This window comes from Bombina bombina, chromosome 6 (assembly GCF_027579735.1).
Source record: "Bombina bombina isolate aBomBom1 chromosome 6, aBomBom1.pri, whole genome shotgun sequence".
In the NCBI taxonomy this organism is placed as follows: Eukaryota; Metazoa; Chordata; class Amphibia; order Anura; family Bombinatoridae; genus Bombina; species Bombina bombina.
Window position 1 is genome coordinate 754808512 of NC_069504.1, and position 21598 is coordinate 754830109.

A 21598-nucleotide genomic window follows, 5' to 3' on the forward strand; every position below is an offset into this window, starting at 1 on the left:
CAAAAATCTCCAGGTCTGCTATGACCTTCCATAACTGTAAGCACTCTGTATTCTCTCAGTTCAACAACTTCCTTTTTCTATCCAGCTGTTGTCTTCCCCAGAAACTCTCGTTAATGTTTCTAACTGCTACAAACTTATTTTTGTTAATTTATTACTGTATGTAGCATTACTTAATTTGTTATGGTATAAAATAAAAAAAATAGTACAAAATGTTTTTCAATGGCTAAATATATGCAAAGAGAGTATGAAGTAGTGGGTGTGGTGTGGGTGGGATTAGAAGTGGTGAGTAACATTATCTTCTGGCTAGTAGCTTAGGACTTTTGAGCCCTGATGTATTAACCATTTCTAACATCAAAACATGCACTTGGGGGGGGGGGGGGGCAGAGCCAGGAGCCGAGCAGAACAGTCGCATCTACTCTGAGCTCCAGCACTGGGTGAGACATAAAGTGCAAAAAAACAGCCGCAATCTTCTATATAAAGGTCATCCTCCTCTCACACAGACATCGAAGGTGCCGGGGAGCGCTTCTATTTACTATTTGTGGGACAAATACCGCCCGTTATTGCTACATGGCAACGCACGTGGTTGAGGCATATGCAGTGTCCCTAGACCCATTTCTACAGACACCCACGCGGGCAGGGACTGAATGCTCTACGCGTACCTGTATCAGCCCAGTATCTTGGCACTTCACGGCGGAGACCAGGCCTACAGCAGAGGCCTGCAGCTGGGGGAGATTTGGCGGCCTAAATCTCACACGGCTGATACTATCATCCATCGCCAGGAACAAACTAGTGAGGTACAGGGGGGGCTAACATATCTGGCACTGAGTCTGTGGCTGAAGCAGACATTGCCGCATTTATACATATGAAGCTCCTAAGGGACATTTGTATACCACATATAGTGGTCCTTTCTCCTATACCACTTAAGAACTATAAGAACACTTGCAACATTGCCACAACCAACTGTTTCAGTTGCCCATTTGAACATCAAGGGCCCTGCAACAGCTCTCTATCCTTAGAATTAGGCAATAAGCCCTTGTGGTGTACCTACCCTACACTGCTGCTGCTTCTAAGAGAAAAGGCTGAATAGTCTTACTTGGGACTGATTTTAATTTTCCAACTATAAATGGCCATGCTGCCTTAAGCACCTAATCTTACACCCCTGAGGGTTTTGTGCATTTTCTTATACTCTACCGCACTTGATGCTCAATGTTATGCTATTGGGATCATATCCATTGTGACCTATATTACTCTTCACTCTATCATTATGTCACAATCCAATAAAAAAAAAACTAAGGCTGCCTTATCCTCAAAAAAGACGGTCGTGCACCACTTCAGGGAGTTCTCATCCTGAGAGGCATCTTCACCTGCCTAAGACCAACAACCTCCAGACCCTAACGGCTGCATGGAACCTGTTAAAACTTCAACATCTTCAAATTAAGAAATGGCTCCCAACATAGTGGATGTTTTAAGTCAACAAATTAATCTCATGCAGGATTCACTCACCAAAAAGATTAAAGGCTCTGCAGCTGAGCTACGCAGAGAAATTGCAGCCATAGGAGAACGGACAGAGGCCTTAGAGAGAAAACATGAGGACTTAGCCCACGCAAACCTCCTTTCTTATTCCCAGAACCTAGCCCTCCAGATCTCAGACATTGAACTTAGATTGGCTGATATCAAGGATAGATCCAGGTGCAAGAACCTGAGATTTAGAGGTGTTCCTGAGGTAGGCCCTTCAGACCTAGACAGTTAAATATCTGAATTATGGCTCCTCCTGCTCCCAACATTATCCCCTCCTGGACAGATTTCATAGAGTACCACGGCCGAAGAACATATCGCAAGAGAAACCTAGAGATGTTCTGGTCAGGATCCATTTCTTTACTCATAAGGAGAGGATTCTCCGCGAGATGGCCAACAACCCCACTCTACCGGATAAATTCTAGTCACCATATACAGATGTTTCCTTTTATATTCTTCAGAAAAGGAGAACATTATGAGCCATTACTCAATCGCTGAGAAAACTGAATATTAGGTACAGATGGGAATACCCAACCAGAATATCACCAAAAGATGGTACCACTCACACCGTTTCAACTCCTATAGAGGGCTTGGCCCTTCTGAAGGAATGGGAAATCAATCCTTTGCCTGTACCCTCTCACCAATTGTCTCCTTTAAGGCCCCTTCAGCCATCGGCCCTGAGTTGGAAACCAATGCAACACAGATCACCACCAAGGGCGGAGACCCACAGTCCTGGTCAGAACCTAACAAGTCACAGTCCTCCAGATAGGACCATAGCATCCTGAGAACACCTGAGAACCTACAGCTCGGCTCAGGCTGGCTCAGTAGAGGACACTCCACCATACATAGTTAACTCTTTTGTAATCTTTACCTTATCTAGCATAACTTGTTCTACTCATGTGTTTAGGGGTTGTATATTATTCAGATGTGCCTTTACCCAGTTTTCTAGGCCTATATTTAATAGATGTTTGATCTAAATTAGACCATTTATATGTTTTCTATACTCAATGTTCTGATTGAAAAAGTATGGAGTTTCGTTCTCTTAAGTTGTGCTTTTACTCAGAATAACATGTACATGTTTAATTGATGTCTGATTGGCAGTAGGCCATCTAATGTTTTTACATATAGTGATCTGATGAAAAGTTCCTTCCCCCTTTTTTCGCCCCTTAAATACTAACTCTACAATCCCCCTTTCTCTATTTCCGTCTTCCCCCCCCTTTTTTGTTTGTTCCTCCCCCCTAATGTCTTCCATTCGAGAAACCGAAACTTTTGCTACCTTAAACACTTAAGGCCTCACTTCACCCACAAAGAGAAGCCTAATGACTAAATTTATGAAATATATACAGGCACAGGTTATTTTCATTCAGGAGACACTTTGGCCCAGCTCTTTATCACAACCCTATAAATCCCCCGACTATCCTGAACTGTTCCTATCCTCAAATTCCGAGAAATCGAGGGGAGTGGCTATCTTGATCCATAAAACAGTAGGATTTGAAAGAATACATTTAGAAATAAACAAGGAAGGTAGATTTCTCATACCAATTTGTACATTGAATGGCGCTCTCTATACTCTGGTTAATCTTTATGCACCTAACCAATCATATCGCAGCTTTCTACGCCAGCTGCTATCCAGATTATAACCTCTCAGGATGGGAATACTTGTCTTGGGAGGAGACTTCAATATGATTTGGGAACCCTCTATCGGTAAGAAGGTCCAAAAGGAAAAGGAGGTGGACACCTACTCCGTTAATTCAGCTGCTAAATTTAGATCTATAATCTCTCAATTCAGTCTTTTTGATATTTGGCTAGCCCTACGCCCAAGTGACAAAGATTTCACCTTTTTCTCCACTCCTCATAGTACCTATTCCCGGTTAGACTATCTCTTTACAGACTCTTGGGCCTTGAACAAGGTCAACAAAGTCCAAATCTGCTCTTGCTCATGGTCAGATCATGATGCAGTGGTGTTCACGCTATTCACAGATATTGAAAACTCCTCCCACCCATCTTGGCGATTACCCAGATCCCTATGGTCAGATCCTGAATTCAAACCCCTTATGCAGACCTCTATATCTGCATTTCTGCTTTATAACACATTTCCAGAGACCTCATTTCAGGTTATATGGGCTGCCCTAAAGGATTATCTCCAGGGGATCTGCATCCAGAGACAGGCACAACGAAAGTCTCTAAGGGGTGCTCCCTTAGGACTCTTTGTCTCCACCCTTAGAGCTAAAGAATCTCTAAATAAAAACAATCCATCTCCCCAATTGGCAGAGGAAATTGGGAGACTAAAATCCTCCATTAAAGACAAAGAAGTGGAAAGGAAAGCCAAGGCCCGTTTCAAAATGCTCCTCTACTACCAAAGAAATAAGGCCTTGACAATCCTAGCTAACAAACTAAGAGGTCGCACTTCAGCCTCCAGAAAATTGGTTTAAAATCTGAGGGGAAGACCCTCTCTTCCCCAAAAGATGTAGGTGAAGCCTTTGCCAATTATTATTTCAAACTCTACAACTTGATCTCCTACAAAAACACTCAGCTTTCCTCAATCTAATCCATCTCCACATTCTTAGAGAAACTTAACCTCCCCTCGCTTGATAACTCATCTAAGGAGAAACTCTTAGATCCATTCACTAGAGATTAGTTATTGGTGGTGCTTAAGCACATGCAAAATAACAAGGCCCCCGGCCCAGATGGGTTCACAGTACCCTTCTATAAAAACGTCACTTCTCTCCTGAGTCCAGTACTATTGGACCTTTTTCCTGAAACAAGAGACCTGGAAACATTCTGAAATTAATTTCTTCAGGCTACTATCCTCACGATCCCCAAACCTGAGAAGTATCCAACGCTCTGTGGTAGCTACCACCCCATTTCCTTAATTAACTTAGATGTTAAAATATATTTCAAGCTCTGGGACATTTGACTACGATTGATAATCCCCTTACTGGTTCATCCAGACTAATTGGGATTCACTCCTGGAAGGGAAGGGCCCGACAATACTAGGAGAGTCCTGAACATCTTGGCGGAGGCACCCAAACTCAGACTCCCCACCTTGGCCCTGTTGCTTGATGCCAAAAAAGCATTTGACAGGGTCATTTGGACATATATCTGGGAGGTCCTCTGACAATTTGGCTTCCCTCCTGAACTGGTGGTTGCTAGTCAGGCCATTTACTCTACGCCAACTGCAAAGGTTAAAGGCTTGGGATTTTTATTGTCGGAATTTCAAAAAACCAATGGCATAAGACAAGGATGTACTCTCTTTCCCCTGATTTTCACTCTAGCCATTGAACCACTAGCGCAAGCCATTAGGGTATCAAAGCTTATTAACAAGATCCCGGTGAGCAAAAATGGGCAAAAATTGCCCTCTTTGCAGATGATATAACCCTGTTCCTATCTCACCCATTAGGTTCTCTTCCACCTGTCTTTGAATTAATAGAGTCATTTAGTCAGTTAAGCCACTATAAGATCAACCTCACCAAAATGGAGGCACTTCCTATTTTTATTCCCAAGTTTGAACTTGAAATTCTAAAATCCACATATGAATTCCACTGTTCTCCAGACACCATAAAATATTTGGGGATCCTGGTCGGCACAGATCTCAAACTTGTTAGAGATCAGAATTATAATCTCCTACTTCAGGAGATTAGCTCCCTATTGAGCTCTTGGTCCTTTCTGGAAGTTTCCTGGTTAGGCCGAAAATGACTATCCTCCCTAAAATCTTATACTACTTTCGCTGTCTCCCCCTTAATCTTCCAACAGCCACACTTAAAATTCTACAAGCAATGCTCCTAAAATATGTGTGGCAGGAAGACAAGCCAAGAATCTCCAGCAAAATTCTTCAAAGATGGTTTGATCGAGGGGGATTCTCTTTGCCTAACATGCAAGCCTATTACAAAGCCTCACGTTTGACCCATGTTCTTGCATGGCGAAGACGGGGGAGTCTCAGAGGTGGAAGGAAGTGGAACAGGCCTCTTTACCAGTTGGATTAGAGGTAAGTGATCTGGTATGGATACCCCCATACTGGTTGCAAGGACTGGGCATCCAAAATGAGACTGCTCTTGGAAATCTTGAAGCCTGGAAGGCTTACAGACATTATTCGGCGATAGACCCTCACCTTTCTCCAATCAGTGTCAGGCCTTCTATTGGGTCTCTCTGATTCGCACAGCTCCTACTGGAGATCTTGGGATATCTCCACAGTTTCCCAACTATACTCCCGAGACTCATTGCTCCCCCCGGGCCAATTTCTCCCAGAAACTTCTCCCATTCCACCCTGATTTACATGTGAGTAATCTAGACTATATAACCTCCTCCTGCCCTGGGGCTTCCCCAGATCTGGACTGAGGGCTTCAACCTCTTGGGAGAAACTCTGGAGTTCTGAGACCAGACTGCCCAGAGCTTTCTCCTGGCACTACAACGCGATCATGACTTCTACAGGACTGGATAAAGTATGGCAAATTAGAGCTTGGGAATGTGACCTTGCTATGTCAATCCCAGATAAAACACTTAATAAGGCCATAACTATCACTAAAAAACACTGCACTGGGCATACTCCCTAGAGCTATACATGAAGGTCCTACTGCAATGACATTAGACCCCTCTCAGACTCTTCCGCTTCTTTCCTACACAGTCTTCTCTTTGCTGGCGTGGATGTGGAGAAAATTGATCTGATCTACACATTTGGTGGGCATGCCCCAATCTAAACCCCCTGTGGAAACAGGTGTTCCAACTTTGTAAGACTTGGGTGTCCACCTCCAATTTAAACCAGAAATTGCCTTATTTAGCATTCCTCCTATTAAAATACCAAAGTCAGTGAAACGCTTGACGATCTTTATATTTGCAGCAACAAAAATTTGTATAGCCATTAGTTGGAAGCAGGCTGCTACCCCTGATTTCTCCCTAATCATAGACTTAATTTCTTTGCCAAGATGGAGAGAGGTTTCTACCAAAGTTTGCAACAAAGAGGACAGTTATTGAGTCATTTGGGAAACCTAGCTTAATTACCAAGACTCTAGAGAGGACTAGACCCCAACCAACAGAAGAACCAATTCTCACGTCGGAACAATGTTTGAACCACCCCCCTTTTTTTTCTCTCCGCTCCCCTCCTCCTCTTTTTTTCACTCTTCCCCTAACTTTCCCCTCACCCCCTAACCTGAGCAAAATCCTTACCTTGAACTATTAGATTGGCCTACCTGACGAACCGAATGGCCTAAAACAACCAAGGAAGGTTTGACCCCTGCCTGTAAATGTATCCCCCTTATTACCTCCTTAAAAAGTAGTATACTAAGGGAAAGCAACATGTCCGAGAAATTCAGTCACATCATTAAAATTAATTTGTCTTGTGTTCTGTTTGTTTTGGAATATTTTATTACATTTGATGTTAACTATTCTCAACCGGTTAAACTTTCTGGACTCTAGAAGCGTTAGCTGCCCACTGTACTATGATAATTAACCCAGAGTCACATCTCATCAAACAAGGCTCACTGAAGCAAGGAGCCCGGATCAAACCTAAGACTCTGAAAGACTCTCTTGACTCCAGAACTTATTCTTTTATGTTCTATGTTTATGTAAATGCACAAGATTCAAAAAAATATTTTAAAAAAAACCCAACAACATGCACTTATACTAATATACTGTGTTTCACTCTTCTAGGTCATACGTCCTGCAATGAATCAGGCTTGTACATTGTGAATTCCATTAAGGGAAAAGTCCCTGTTTGCAGCTGGAGCTTTGACCTCTAACTCATCAAGGTTTTTAGGTTTCCTGCCAAGAACTATTCACATGTTTCTGCCAAAATGAATAGTGGTTGGAAAAAACTAAAATAAATTTGATACAGCAGGAAAATCTGTTTTAATATGAAAAAAATTGAATAGTTTAGTAATTATATTGGAATGATTATACAGATCAATATAAATTATATGACACTCCTGTACAGCAATAGGATGTTATATGATACATAGAATAATATGATAAATTATAGGTTGACATTATATGGAGCAATAATAGGATTTATAGGAGATGTTATACTGAATGAGATGTTTTACTAAACAACTTATTGTTATAGGCGTATGCTTTACTAAACAATCAGATATGATGGAGACGCCTGTACTTTGAGAAGTGTTTTATAGCTGCCATCTATTCCGATATTGTTCTCTTTGGTGATGGCCGTTTTCTAACGTTAATCTCTATATCTGACGAGCTTCCAAGCTTTTAAAGCTTATTACATAAAGAACTCCATAGTATTTACATTCCATGCCTTTCCCAATAATAGAAACCAATCCTTTTCCAAAAAAACTATTATCTACATAACAGCAAAATATATGGCTTATGGGAAAATATTCTGTTACAACAACTGTTGAATTCACTTGGGATTTGTTAATACAAAAGAATGCTAAATAATAGCTTAGTGAAACTTCTCTGGAATATTTCAATAAAATAAATAGCATACGCTTTAATGCAGCCTCTGGCCTCTATTTATCAAGGTCTGTCGGACCTGATCCGACAGTGTGGATCAGGTCCGACAGACCTCGCTGAATACGGCGAGCAATACACTCGCCGTATTCAGCATTACAAGAGCTGCTGGTGCAACGCCGCCCCCTGCAGACTCGCGCCCAATAGACTGCTAGCAGGGGGTTGACAATCAACCCGATCGTACTCTATCGGGTTGATTTCCGGCGATGTCTGTCCACCTGCTCAGAGCAGGCGGACAGGTTATGGAGCAGAAGTCTTTGTGACCGCTGCTTCATAACTGCTGTTTCTGGCGAGCCTGAGATATGACAAATGTAACCCCTGCACTGCCATAAATCTGGTAAATGTAACTGCTGCGGCACTGCCATTACATCTTATAAATGTAACCCCTATACTCCTTGAGATATGACACATGTAACCGCTGCACTTCCAGAAATATAAACATATCTAACTCCTGCACAGCCAGAGATCTGATAAATGTAACCCCTGGACTGCCACAGTAGGTCTGCTCTTATTTTGACTCTCATACATGCTTTTTAAATGCGTGCCCCCTCGTGAAAAAAAAATGCCCCCCCATTTCATTCATTCTGGAGCCGACCCTGCAGACACCAGTGGCCGGGTACAGACACCTTGCCTATCCCTGCAAATAATAAGGTGTATATGTATTGAGACCTTTAAGGTTCTCAAAAGTGGTAAGGCTCAACTCACAGTTCTAAAATGTTAGCTAAGGTTTTTGATAATTTTGTTTGTTTGCAAGAAAGATCCTAGGCCTTTGCTGTTTAAGAAGGGCAAGTTCAGATACTCTGAGAATCTACAGAAATATTGCATTTAAGTATAAACATGGAAATAAAAACAGTAAAGTAATGAGTGAAAAGCTTACTTCAAATACTTCTTCATCCAATAATCTTGTTCCAAATAAGGTGACGCCATTTGTGCTGATGATGGGATCATCACCACGGTCTAGTGTGTGAGTCATCTGTTTTTCACAATCAAGGATCATGGTCACATTTTTACTTTCCACGCTGAGAGCTATCCGGTGCCACCTAGAGTAGAAAAAACAGACCAGGACAATATTAGAGGCATCACACATGAATGTCATAGAGTAGAAAAACAGACCAGGACAGTATTAGAGACATCACACATGAATGTCATACATTATTATCATCTAAAAATTAATATGTCTTTGTGTCATAAAATGTAGATCTGATTACAAGCGGAGCTCACAATCTGGTATTACAAGTGAATGGTAGAAAAGGTTTACCATAGAATTTTAACGCAATCGTCAATTCTTAGCACGCCCTATCATTTGAATGGATAGTGCATGATTATTATTATTATCGGTTATTTATAGAGCGCCAACAGATTCCGCAGCGCTATAAACAAAGGGGGAGTACAACAAAACAATTATAGGGTAGAGGGCCCTGCCAAGAGTTGCACTGTTGTAGTCAGCTCTAAGAAGGTGATCTACGGACAGCTGGACTTTTAGGCTTGCATGCTAAGAGGGTTCAGGGGATTGCAGTGGAGGAGAGGAACTGGTATTAGGAAAGGTTAGTGTAGGTTGTATGCGTCCCTGAACAGTAGAGTCTTTAGGGAGCACTTGAAGCTTTTAAAACTAGAAGAGAGTCTTGTGGAGCGAGGCAGAGAGTTCCATAAGATGGGAGCCAGTCTGGAGAAGTCCTGTAAACGGGAGTGTGATGAGGTGACAAGAGAGGAGGAGAGTAGGAGGTCATGAGCAGAGCGAAGGGGACGGGAGGGAGAGTATCTGGACACAAGGTCTGAGATGTAGCGGGGAGCAGTGCAGTTGAGGGCTTTGTATGTAAGAGTGAGAGTTTTGTGTTTGATCCTAGAGGCAAGAGGAAGCCAGTGAAGGGATTGGCAGAGAGGTGCAGCAGATGAAGAGCGACGTGTAAGGAAGATGAGTCTGGCAGAGGCATTCATTATGGATTGTAAAGGAGCTAGGCGGTAGGAGGGGAGACCAGAGAGGACAGAGTTGCAGTAATCAAGGCGGGAAAGAATGAGAGAGTGGATTAAAATCTTAGTTGTGTCTTGTGTAAGGAAGTGTCTAATTTTAGAGATGTTTTTAAGGTGGAAGCGGCAGGCTGTAGCCAAGGACTGAATGTGAGGAGTGAAGGAAAGATTTGAGTCAAATGTGACCCCGAGACATCGGGCATGCGGGGTAGGGGTAATGATGGAGTTGTCGACAGTTATAGAGATATTGGGGGTGGAGATTTTGGAAGAAGGGGGGAAAATGAGGAGCTCAGTTTTGGAGAGATTTAGCTTGAGGTAGTGAGAGGACATCCAGGAAGAGATGTGAGAAAGACAGTTAGTGACACGGGTTAGCAAGGAAGGAGATAGTTCTGGTGCAGAGAAGTAGATTTGGGTGTCATCGGCATACAGATGATATTGGAAACTGTGGGACTTAATAAGGGAACCTAGTGATGACGTATAGATTGAGAAGAGAAGGGGACCGAGGACAGAGCCTTGCGGTACTCCGACAGAAAGGGGTGACGGGGCAGAGGAGGCCCCAGAGAAGGCTACACTGAAGGTACGGTTTGACAGGTAGGAAGAGAGCCACGAAAGGGCTGTGTCACAGATGCCGAAGGATTGGAGGGTTTGGAGCAAAAGAGGGTGGTCGACAGTGTCAAAGGCTGCGGACAGATCAAGGAGGATAAGCAGAGAGAAGTGGCCTTTTGATTTAGCTGTAAGTAGGTCGTTGGTGACCTTAACAATAGCTGTCTCTGTGGAGTGATAGGGACGAAATCCAGATTGCAGCGGGTCAAGAAGGGAGTTTAACGTAAGGAAATGGGATAGGCGTGCATATACTAGTTTTTCGAGAAGCTTTGAAGCAAGAGGGAGGAGGGAAATTGGGCGGTAGTTGGATGGGGAGGTAGGATCAAGGGAAGGTTTTTTGAGGATAGGTGTGACCAGTGCATGTTTCAATGATGAGGGAAATGTACCAGTGCTGAGGGAGAGGTTGAAAATGTGTGTTAGTATAGGGGTAAGGGTAGCAGAGAGAGAGGGGAGCAGCTGTGAGGGGATAGGGTGCACTATTAGCACTATATTACAAGTGTAAGTTATGTGCTGAGTTCAAGTGCAACACAAAATAGCACTGGAAAATGCAGTGCTTTTGGAGACCTGAAGTAAAGTGTTAATGATTGAATATATGCATTACAAAACATGTATAATATATTGAAGCATTTCACTCAAATGTATACATATTAAAGGGATATGAAATCCAACATTTTTCTTTTGTGATGCATACCATTTTTTTTAAAATGTTTCCAATTAACTTATATTATCAAATTTGCTTTGTTCTCATGATATTTTGTGTTGAAGAGGTAGACATCTGGAGCACTACATGGCAGGAAATAGCGCATCCATCTATTGTTCTTGCAAATGGATAACATTCTTGCTAAAGTGCTCCAGAAAAAGTTTGGCTTCAAAGATTACATCAATGATTTTGAAAAAAAGATACCAAGAGAACGAAGAAAATTTGATAATAGAAGTAAATTAAAAAGCTGCTTACAATTATAAAGTGGGGTAATGAAAACAAAAAACTATAATTATCCAATGGAGGATACTTTGGAATAAACTAAAACATGCCAGCCCATACCATTTACTGGGTTATGTCTAGAGGATATCAGGAAAAAACAGGATAATATTAAGGTAAATGAAACTCCAGGCCCAGAGAGAATATACCCAAGGGTGTTACGGGAATTTAGCACTGTTAAAGACAAACCTCTACTCTTAATTTTTCAAGACTTATTATTCTCAGGCATAGTACCCCAGGATTATCTCTTCAAAAAAGGAAGCAGGGATGATCCAGGAAGCTATAGACCAGTTAGTTTGACATCAATAGTGGGGAAAATATTTGAAGGCATTATTAAGGATTATATTGATGAGCATATTCGTGTAAACAAGATTATCGGGCCTATCTATCAAGCTCCGAATGGAGCTTGAAGGCCCATGTTTCTGGCGAGTCTGAAGACTCGCCAGAAACACAAGTTATGTGTGCCTGCTCTGGCAAGGCAGACAGGAATCGCCGAAAATCAACCCGATCTAGTACGATCGGGTTGATTGACACCCCCCTGCTGGCGGCCAATTGGTTGCGAGTCTGCAGGGGGTGGCGTTGCACCAGCAGCTCACAAGAGCTGCTGGTGCAATGCTGAATACGGAGAGCATATTGCTCTCCATTTTCAGCGAGGTCTGTCGGACTGACGTATGATAAATAGGCCCCTATGAGTGCAAATCAGCATGGTTTATGAGAAACAGATAATGTCAAACTAATCTAATTAGTTTCTACGAGGAAGTAACTAAAAATATAGATAAAGGGGAATCAGTTGATGTGATATACTTAGATTTTGCAACAACGTTTGATACAGTGCCACATGAGAGATTAATGCACAAAATTAAGGGACTGAGAATAGCTGAAAATGTTAGCTAATGGATAAATAACTGTATAAAAGATAGGGAGCAACGAGTAGTAGTGAATGGATCATACTCAGATTGGACAAAGGTAATCAGTGGAGTTCCCCAGGGATCAGTACTGGGCTCTGTTCTTTTTAATATTTTTATTAATGACTTGGAGCAAGGATTAAATAGCGACATCTCTATTTTTGCAGATGATACTAAGTTAAGTAAGGTCATTAGGTCAGAACAGGATGAACTTTCATTACAAAGAGACCTGCAAAAATTAGAAGTATGGGCAGGTAAATGGAAAATGAGATTTAATACGGGAAAATGCAAGGTTCTACATTTTGGAAGTAAAAATAAGCAGGCAATGTATTATTTAAATGGGACAAGACTTAGCCAAACAGAGGAGGAAAGGGATTTGGGAGTAGTAATAGAGAACAAGCTGGGTGCACAATGCAGGGCAGCAGCTACAAAAGCTAATTAGATACCAGCATGTATTAACTCTTTGAGGGCTAAGCAATTTCCCACCTGGGTGCTAAGCTGTTTTTAGGGTTTTTTTTTTCTTTTTTAAATTTTTATTTAAACTTTTTTTTTCATTTTCAGATCCCCAAGACTTACACTGTTGGAAAGGTTAGGCAATTACCTTACCAACGGTGGGTCTTGGGGGTCTGTAGCTGCTTAGATGCCTGATACTTAATGCTTCTATACTTAACATTGTGAATTTTAAATAAAGTTGTGCAGTGACGTCATCACGTTATTGCACGTGGTGTCACTGCACATAACGTGAAACCCCCACGATGCCTGTCACTATGCAGGCCCGATTGCCGGGATAGGAGCGGGTGAGAGCCCCCAGATCTCCCTCAAGGTGGGAGAGTGCTAGCGACGGCTCTGAGCCGTGGTTAGCACCAGAGTGGGGAAACTCTGTGATGGCTCAGAACCATAATTAGCACTCAAGGGGTTTAAGAGGCATTGATTCAAGAAAGGAAAGCATAATTCTGTCACTATATAAATCCCTGGTAAGACCTCACCTTGAGTATGGAGTGCAGTTCTGGGGAACAATTTTAAAAAAAAGACATTGCAGAACTAGAAAAAGTTCAGAGAAGGGCCACAAAGCTAATAAGTGGAATGGAGAATTTAACCCTTTGAGTGCTAAGCACTTTCCCACCTGGGTGCTAAGGTAATCACCTTAGCACCCAGGTGGGAAAGTGCTTAATTTTTTTTTTTAATTTTATTTAAAAAAAAATAAAATATTTTTAACTTTTGTATTTTTCCCACAGATCCCCAACACCGTTGGAAAGGTTAGGCGATTACCTTTCTAACGGTGTGTCTTGGGGGTCTGTAGCTGCTTAGATGCCTGAGATACAGGCATCTAAGCAGCATGCCCCCTTTCCCTATACTTTGTATTGTAAATTTTTAATAAAGTTGCGCGATGACGTCATCACGTCATTGTGCGTGATGTCACCACGCAAAACAGGAAGCCCTGGCGATGCATGTCACTATGCAAGCCCGATCGCCGGGGTAGGAGCGGGTGGGAGCCTCCAGATCTCCCTCAAGGTGGGAGAATGCTAGCAACGGCTCTGAGCCATCGTTAGCACCAGAGTGGGAAACTCTGCGACGGCTCAGAGCCGTCGTTAGCACTCAAGGGGTTAAACTATGAGGAGAGGCTAGCCAAACTGGGTCTGTTTTCTCTAGAAAAAAAGGTGCTTCAGAGGTGACATGATTATTTTATTTAAATATATTCTAAGCCCATAAACAGAGATGGCAGATTGTTTGTGACAAGAGGTCACAATTTAAGGTTGCAGGAAAGGGGATTTGATCTCCTGCAACGGAAATTTGTTTTTCACTGTAAGAGCAATAAAATTGTGGAACTCATTACCAAAGGAGGTAGTGAATGCCAATACATTTAAAAATAGTTTGGATACATTTCTGACTAGAAACAGAATTCATGGAAAGGATTGCTTGTATTAAATAGGTCACTTTTTAGTGGGATTAATTTAAGCTCAACTGGAGCTATTTTGTAAGTATATTAGATTTGTATAGGTTGAACTTGATGGACTTCTGTCTTTTTTCAACCTCATCTACTATGTCACTATGTAATTATCGATTAAAATAATGAAATGCAATTCTTTCACATTTGCATTAACATTCAAAGACAGGTTAAAACACATTAAGATAGCCTGTACAATTAAAGTAGTAATAGCTTCTCTGTTCAATATTCACATATTGATAGCATTAAATAATTGCGGATATATTATCAAAGGTTGTTAGCAAGGTTCTATATATTCTCTTATCTAGAAGTATCAAGCATAGAAACAACCCTGATCTTAGACTAAGCTCCTTCAATCCTGGAGCTCAATTACATTTACCACTGTATAATATAGCGAACAGGCTGGTTGCAATTGTAATAATCAGGGTAGGCTCAAGCAGGTTAAAAAAAAAGGGAGATAAGTATTCCAAGTGTGGCACCCCAAGGATTTAATGCTTGTAACATATATATGAATATTGAACAGAGAATCTATTACTACTTTAATTTTACAGGCTATCACAATGTGTTTTTAACTTTTCTTTGAATGTTAATGTGAAAGGATTGCATTTCATTATTTTAATCGATAATAACCTATTAAAAGTTATATTTTAAATTATTCTGTTTATATGTATGACCTGCATAACAATGATTTAGTTTGTGTGTAAACTTACTTTCAGTTGTTATTAAGGATGACATTTCTGACATACGAGAACCTCTGCAAAATGCTGATGCTCTTTATCATACATACAGGGGTCAATTTATTAAAGTGCAGACGGACATGATTACGATGTAACGTATCATTTCCGCCGCACATTGATAAATGTCAACAGCATACGCTATAGGCATTTATCATTGCACGAGCAGTTCTTGTGAACTGCTGGTGCAATACCGCCCCCTGCAGATTCGCAGCCAATCGGCCACTAGCAGGGGGTGTTAATCAACCCTATCGTATTTGATCGGGCTGATTGCTGTCCACCACCTCAGAGGTTGTGGACGAGTTAAAGAGCAGCGGTCTTAGGACCGCTGCTTCTTAACTTCCGCTTCAGGCGGAACTAAAGCGGAGTGGGTCGGAAGCAGCATCTGCTGCTTCATAAATCGACTCCACAGTCTGTACCCCCATAAACCTTGTCCAAGTTTAACGCCAATGAATAGGAAACAAGAAATAGGCCAGTGCAACCTTTCACCCCTACAGCCTTATACTTCTAAAATCCTGGGGGGAAAAAATACACTAATCTGTAGAATGACAAAAACCAAAATATTACTGCTGGCTAATATAAAATCTTATTTTTAAACATAAAGGGCCAGATTTCAAGTGGAGCGCAAAATATCACTTTCGCAAGGGCGATATTTGCGCTCCACTTTGTAATACCAGAACACGCAAATGTGCACTAGTATTACAAGTTAGGTGCAATGAGAACATGAGAGCACGCTTCCATATGCTCCAATGGGAGCCTCGTTCTCATGCAGTCAGACACTGCATCAGAACCTAGTGCAGCGAAGGGGGTAAGTTGCATAACAGATTTAAATATATATATATATATATGTGTGTGTTTATTTGTGTATATACACATATTAACACATAAATATAAGCATATATAATATATATTTACAGGGAACACACAGTTCCCCATAGACCACAATGTAAAGGCACTTTTCAGTGCCATTTTTTTTTTAACACCCCACTCCCTTCAAATTTAAAGTGAATGTAAATTTTGATGCTAAAGTGCCCGGTTTTTAAAACTTTGATTAAAAACAGGGGCACTTTAATTCATCAAAATTTACATTTCACTCCTGTCGTGTAAAAAAAACTTACCTTTTAAACTTCACAGCAGCTCCAGCTTCCTTCAGTCTCACAAGCCATTTCTGGTGTCAGAAATGATTGATAGGTCATCCTCCAATCACAGCTTCCCCCCCGGGGGATTCAGTGTCTGATTCACTGCTGTGATTGGAGGAAGCCGGATGCCTCATTTTAGACCCAGGAAGAGGCTTTGAAACGGGTGGAGGAAGATGGAGCTGCTGTGAAGATTAAAAGGTAAGTTTTTTTCTTTCACAACAGGAGTGAAATTAAAATTTTGATGAATTAAAGTGCCCTTGTTTTTAATCAAAGTTTTAAAAACCGGGCACTTTAGCATAAAAATTTACATTCACTTTAAACCTTAAAAACTGCTTTGTGCAGTTGTTTTTTATTTTAAAAAAATGCTACCATTTTCTTTTGGGGGCAATAAGGGCACATTTAGATCTGATCTCTCGTTCATTTTATAAGCGCTAATTGTAATGGCTGGTTATTTATCATGTGCCTGTAAACGGGCATATTTGCCCCTTTACGGGCGCTCGATAAATTAGCGATCCACTTGTAATCCAGCCCAAAACATGTATATTAAATATGCATGCTAACAGAACCAATGTGTTCAATTTATGAAGAAAAAAATTATATGGATGCAAGTAAAATAATGTTTTTTGAAGTGTTTACAATCTCACGCTATGTTGGTTTTGTATGTATCTCCTTAGAAACGCTGTACTTTTTGCCAAGCAGCTGACTTCTACCCTTTCATGTGTAGAAAACCTTGGTTGTACTTTAGAGACTCCATTCTGTATGTACAAAAAAAAGTTAAAAAAAAGTCCCAATTATACAGTTAAGTTGTACAGCAACTTAAAGGGGCAGTAAACTTACAAACTAATGTTATATAATTCTGCACATAGTGCAGAATTATATAACATTAGCTTGCTGGCAGATTTATACACTAAAGTATTGCAGTATTGCACATTGTGACTAGACAGTGTTGCCGCAATGCGCTGTGGAAAAACCAGTAGAGCAAGGAGCGGCATTCTGGAAAAATGAGCTTTTACATAAAAATTTCATTGCAATACTTTAGTGTATAAATCTGGCGGTATGCTAATGTTATAACATAGTGCAGAATTATATAACATTGGTTTGTAAGTTTACTGCCCCTTTAACAATCATTTAGCACATTAAATTAAAGGGCAGTAAAGGAAAAATTAAACATTCATGATTGAGACAGATTTATTAAGCAGCGGGTGCTGCTTATTACGCGCAATAAATTTTGATAAATTGGCCCCAGAGCATTCAGTTTTAAACAACTTTATCATTTACTTCTATTATCAAATTTTCTTTGTTTTCTTTTTGTTTGTTGAAAAGTAAAGCTAGGTAGGCTGATAGGACTTTAGGAGTGTGCAGCATCTGTCTTCATTCTATGGCTGCAGTGTTTGCAACTCTACATTGCTATAAACATTGTTGCAAACACTGCTGCCAGATTCCTAAAGACACGGTGCTGAGCTCATCTAGGATTGCTCTTTAACCCCTTCACCCAAAAGGACGTATATACGCTGTGCGGTACTTTGCCTATCATACTGTAAGAGGTATATATATACGTCTTCGCTTAAGGAAGCTCCAGTACTCTCAGCTGTTAAGTTACAGCCGAGAGCTGGAGCTCCTGAAGCTTCAGGCATCTGCCGCATAAGGAGCCGGAGCGCAATCGATGCTCCGCCTCCATATGAGGGCAGATGCCTGATCATTACAGACAGTGACACTGTGTGTGTCACAGTCTGTAACGATCTTCTGTTGGTGCCGGCGACAGCTGTGGGCGGGAAGCAGGTGATGGATGGACGGCCCAGCAGGGGAGAAGGGAGGGAAAGGGACGGAGTGGGAGGTCCCTACGCTACAGGTAAAAAAATAAATACAGGGACAAGGAGGGATGGGGTAGCTACACTACAGAAAAGGGGATCTGGGGGTGTGGGGGACCCTAACTAAAGATCACAGGTGGGGGGGACACAACACTACAGAAAATATGTACAAAAATAATAATTAAAAAAAGGCAGTTTATAGGTACTGGCAGACAGCTGCCAGTACCTAAGATGGCGGGTAATAGTTAAAGGGGGGAGGTTTAGGGAGCTGTTTGGGGGGTATCAGGGAGGTTGGGGGTAAGGGGGGATCCTACACTGCATAAACAATACAAATTAAAAAAATTGGGGTTACCAGTGAGGGGTGGGGGAGGGAAGAGAACTGTTTGGTACAGTTTAGGTAGGGATTAGGGGGTGGGAAGTGTCAGGTGGGAGGCTAATCTCTGCAATAAAGCTAAAATTAACCTTTTAAGATACCTAATTAACCCCTTCACTGCCGGGAATAATAGAGTGTGGTGGGTAGCTGCAATTAGCGGCCTTCTAATTAACAAAAAGCAATGGCAAAGCCATACATGTCTGTTATTTCTGAGCAAAGGGGATCCCAGAGAAACTTTTACAAACATTGCACAAATGATTGCACAAGCAGTATGTTAATAATTTCTGTGAGAAACCCAAAGTTTGTGAAAAAAGTACCAATTTTTTTTATTTGATTGCATTTGGCGGTGAAATGGTGGCATGAAATAATGGGCCCAGATCAATAACTTTGATTGTCTACGTAAAAAATATATATAGTTTTGATAGGTAAATAAAAAACAAGGCTCTATGGGGCTCAATTATCATATGGCGGACCGACATGATTCGCTGTAATGCTGACAGTACACAATGTCGTCATTTAACATTGCACAAGCAGTTCTGGTGAACTGCTTGTGCAATGCCGCCCCCTGCAGATTCGCTGCTAGCAGGGGGTGTCAGTCAACTCGATTGTCTTAAGACCGCTGCTTCTTAACTCCTGTTTCAGGCCCTATTTCTATTTAAAAGGAGTGATAGCAAAAATACTAAACATTCTCTGGTATTTTGGGCAAGTTTTTGTCTGAAAGTCCCAGTAGTGAAAGGGTTAATAAGGGATACCAAGAGAACTAAGCAAAATTGATAACAAAAGTAAATTGGAGTTTTAGGCTCTATCCAATCCATTTACCTTTAATATTGACTTTACTGTACCTTTAAGTGTTAATATGCTATATCTTACTGGCCTCTTTCAACAAGGAGCTCTTTATTGGCTATAATAAAAGAGAACTTGACTATCTTGGTTAGCAACTGCAACTACCAGTGAAAAATATTAAATCCTTAGAAATAAATGCATTAAACAAGTGTAAAACAAAAACATAATTAACGCTATGATACTCACTTGCCATCAGCCAAATTGATCTTTTTGAAGAATGGGTAGTTTTCTGGAGCAGGTAGGCCATCCTGGTCTTCATATACAAAAATTGGTGAACGCCCAATCTCCACTCCCAGTTGTTGAATACCTTGCTCATTATAGATAGAGAAGAGGAAGAACTGTGCCCCCTTCTTGGCTTTCATAGTGATGAGAATTGAGAAGTCTTTAGGAAATTGTTCATCTGCAGAGAGCAAGAGATCAGGTCCAGAGGAAGATCACTAGATCAAAGTTCAAATATCAATGACAATACAGACATTTGCTACCATAAACCATATCCCAATCAATTTTTTATATTTATATTTATTACAATATAAGGTCAATCACAATCCTTTAGAAAAAATATCAAATAATTTATCTACAAAAAACAGATTTTAATGGGGAATTTTGTAGAATAATTAGATAAACTTTTCTAAATTATAGTGATCAACCCTACATCTCTATCAATGTCTTTACCACACTCCATGGGGTAGATTTATCATACCCCGGGCAGACATGATTTGCTATAGCGAATCATGTCTGCCCTGCATCGCTAAATGCGGTCAGCATACACTGTCGGCATTTAACATTGCAGAAGCAGTTCTTGGTGAACTGCTTGTGCAATGACACCCCCTGCAGATTCGCAGCCAATCGGCTGCTAGCATGGGTTGTCAATCAACACGATCGTAAACGATCAGATGGATTGATGTCCGTAGCCTCAGAGGCAGTGGACGAGTAAAGGAGCAGCGGTCTTAAGAACACTGCTTCTTAACTCCTGTTTCCGGAGAGCTTAAAGGCATGTGCAGAGAAACAGGAGCATTCAGGGCCTTTCAGCCCTTAATAAATCATCCCCCATATCTTATCCATCATCTATTCCTTCACAAATATATGGCCTTTCCTACAATTCTTTATTTATTTAGTCTATTATTTGCCCTCTACCATGGTAGGACTTCTGTGTGGTGGTTATTTTATTCTTGTTTTAACAATTTTGGGCCAGATTACCAGTGGAACAGTATTTTACGCTCCCGTTTATGCTCTAAAACCGCTAAAAGTAAGCTTTTTGCACGAGTAAGGTAGCGCTCATATTACAAGTTGAAAGTAAAAAATGTTTGCTTGCGTGCTAACCCATTGCGCGCAAAAAGACAGATCGAATATCACAATCGCATTAACATATTCCTACTTAGGAGTCAATGGAGCAAAAAAAAATAAAAAACCAAACACTCTACTCGCACGCAATCCCAATTGCATATCAAGTGCGCTTACCCATCATTTAAAAATTTATATTTCTCATTCCGATGTTCTTCGCATAGCAGAATATTTTCTATTTATTCTTAAATACATATTTTTACAAAAATCTGATGGTATTTTGGTACAATATATATCTATACATATATATATATACTGTATATGAAACAATGATGTGGTTGCACTCGCACTCTCACCAAAAGGTACAAAAAAGTACAATTCTAATAAACACAAATAAAGCACTCTCTGGACTTTAGTCAACTTTGAATCCAAGTGAAAATTATTCCAGTGATGTTTCGGGGTAAAAGAAAACCTTTCTCTGGCAAACAAACAGTGTACAAAACAAACTTTCAAAGGCCTGTTGGCCCCTCCCACTACAGTCTTCCAATAAGAAAGCAGCGTGTGCAAAAGGTTACAATAGAGCATGTGCAAGATATAATAAACAAAAAGCATGTGTGATAAAACTTATTATAGTGTACATGTAGAAAACATCAATATAAACCCATTTAATCATGGACTATGTCCCACGAGCTGCACACTAAGACTGACATTAAACCCCAAGTATATCAACCAGAGACAACACAAAGTGTCAAAATCTATAGCCGTAAATACCACAATCCCATTGGTCACTTGAATCACTCCTCCTAGTGCCACAACAGCTCCTGATTTGCAGACACAAAACACCCCTCTAGAGTACCCAATACGGAATGCAAGCAGTAAGGGATACTGCAACATTCTCCTGAGAGACTGAGAGGAATTATTTCTAAAAGGAAAATCAAAGTTTGAAAGGTACTGCTTAGATCTCGGACCTTATACTGGGACTCTGTTTCTCTTGGGAACCTTATTTGGAGAACGGAAGAATCCTGGAAACAGTCTGAGTTTTACAT

General features: G+C 40.9%; 1 protein-coding gene across 2 annotated transcripts in view; it reads right to left on the reverse strand.

Annotated features, from left to right (window-relative positions):
* COL5A3 (collagen type V alpha 3 chain) overlaps positions 1 to 21598 on the reverse strand; it is a 295561-nt gene that overhangs the window by 183228 nt on the left and 90735 nt on the right. For both annotated transcript variants that reach the window (XM_053718030.1, XM_053718029.1), the window contains exons 3-4: positions 19458 to 19671; positions 8855 to 9017 (exon numbers count right to left, since the gene is read on the reverse strand). In XM_053718030.1, the coding sequence (XP_053574005.1) occupies positions 8855 to 9017; positions 19458 to 19671 (377 nt within the window). The remainder of the gene's footprint in view (positions 1 to 8854; positions 9018 to 19457; positions 19672 to 21598) is intronic.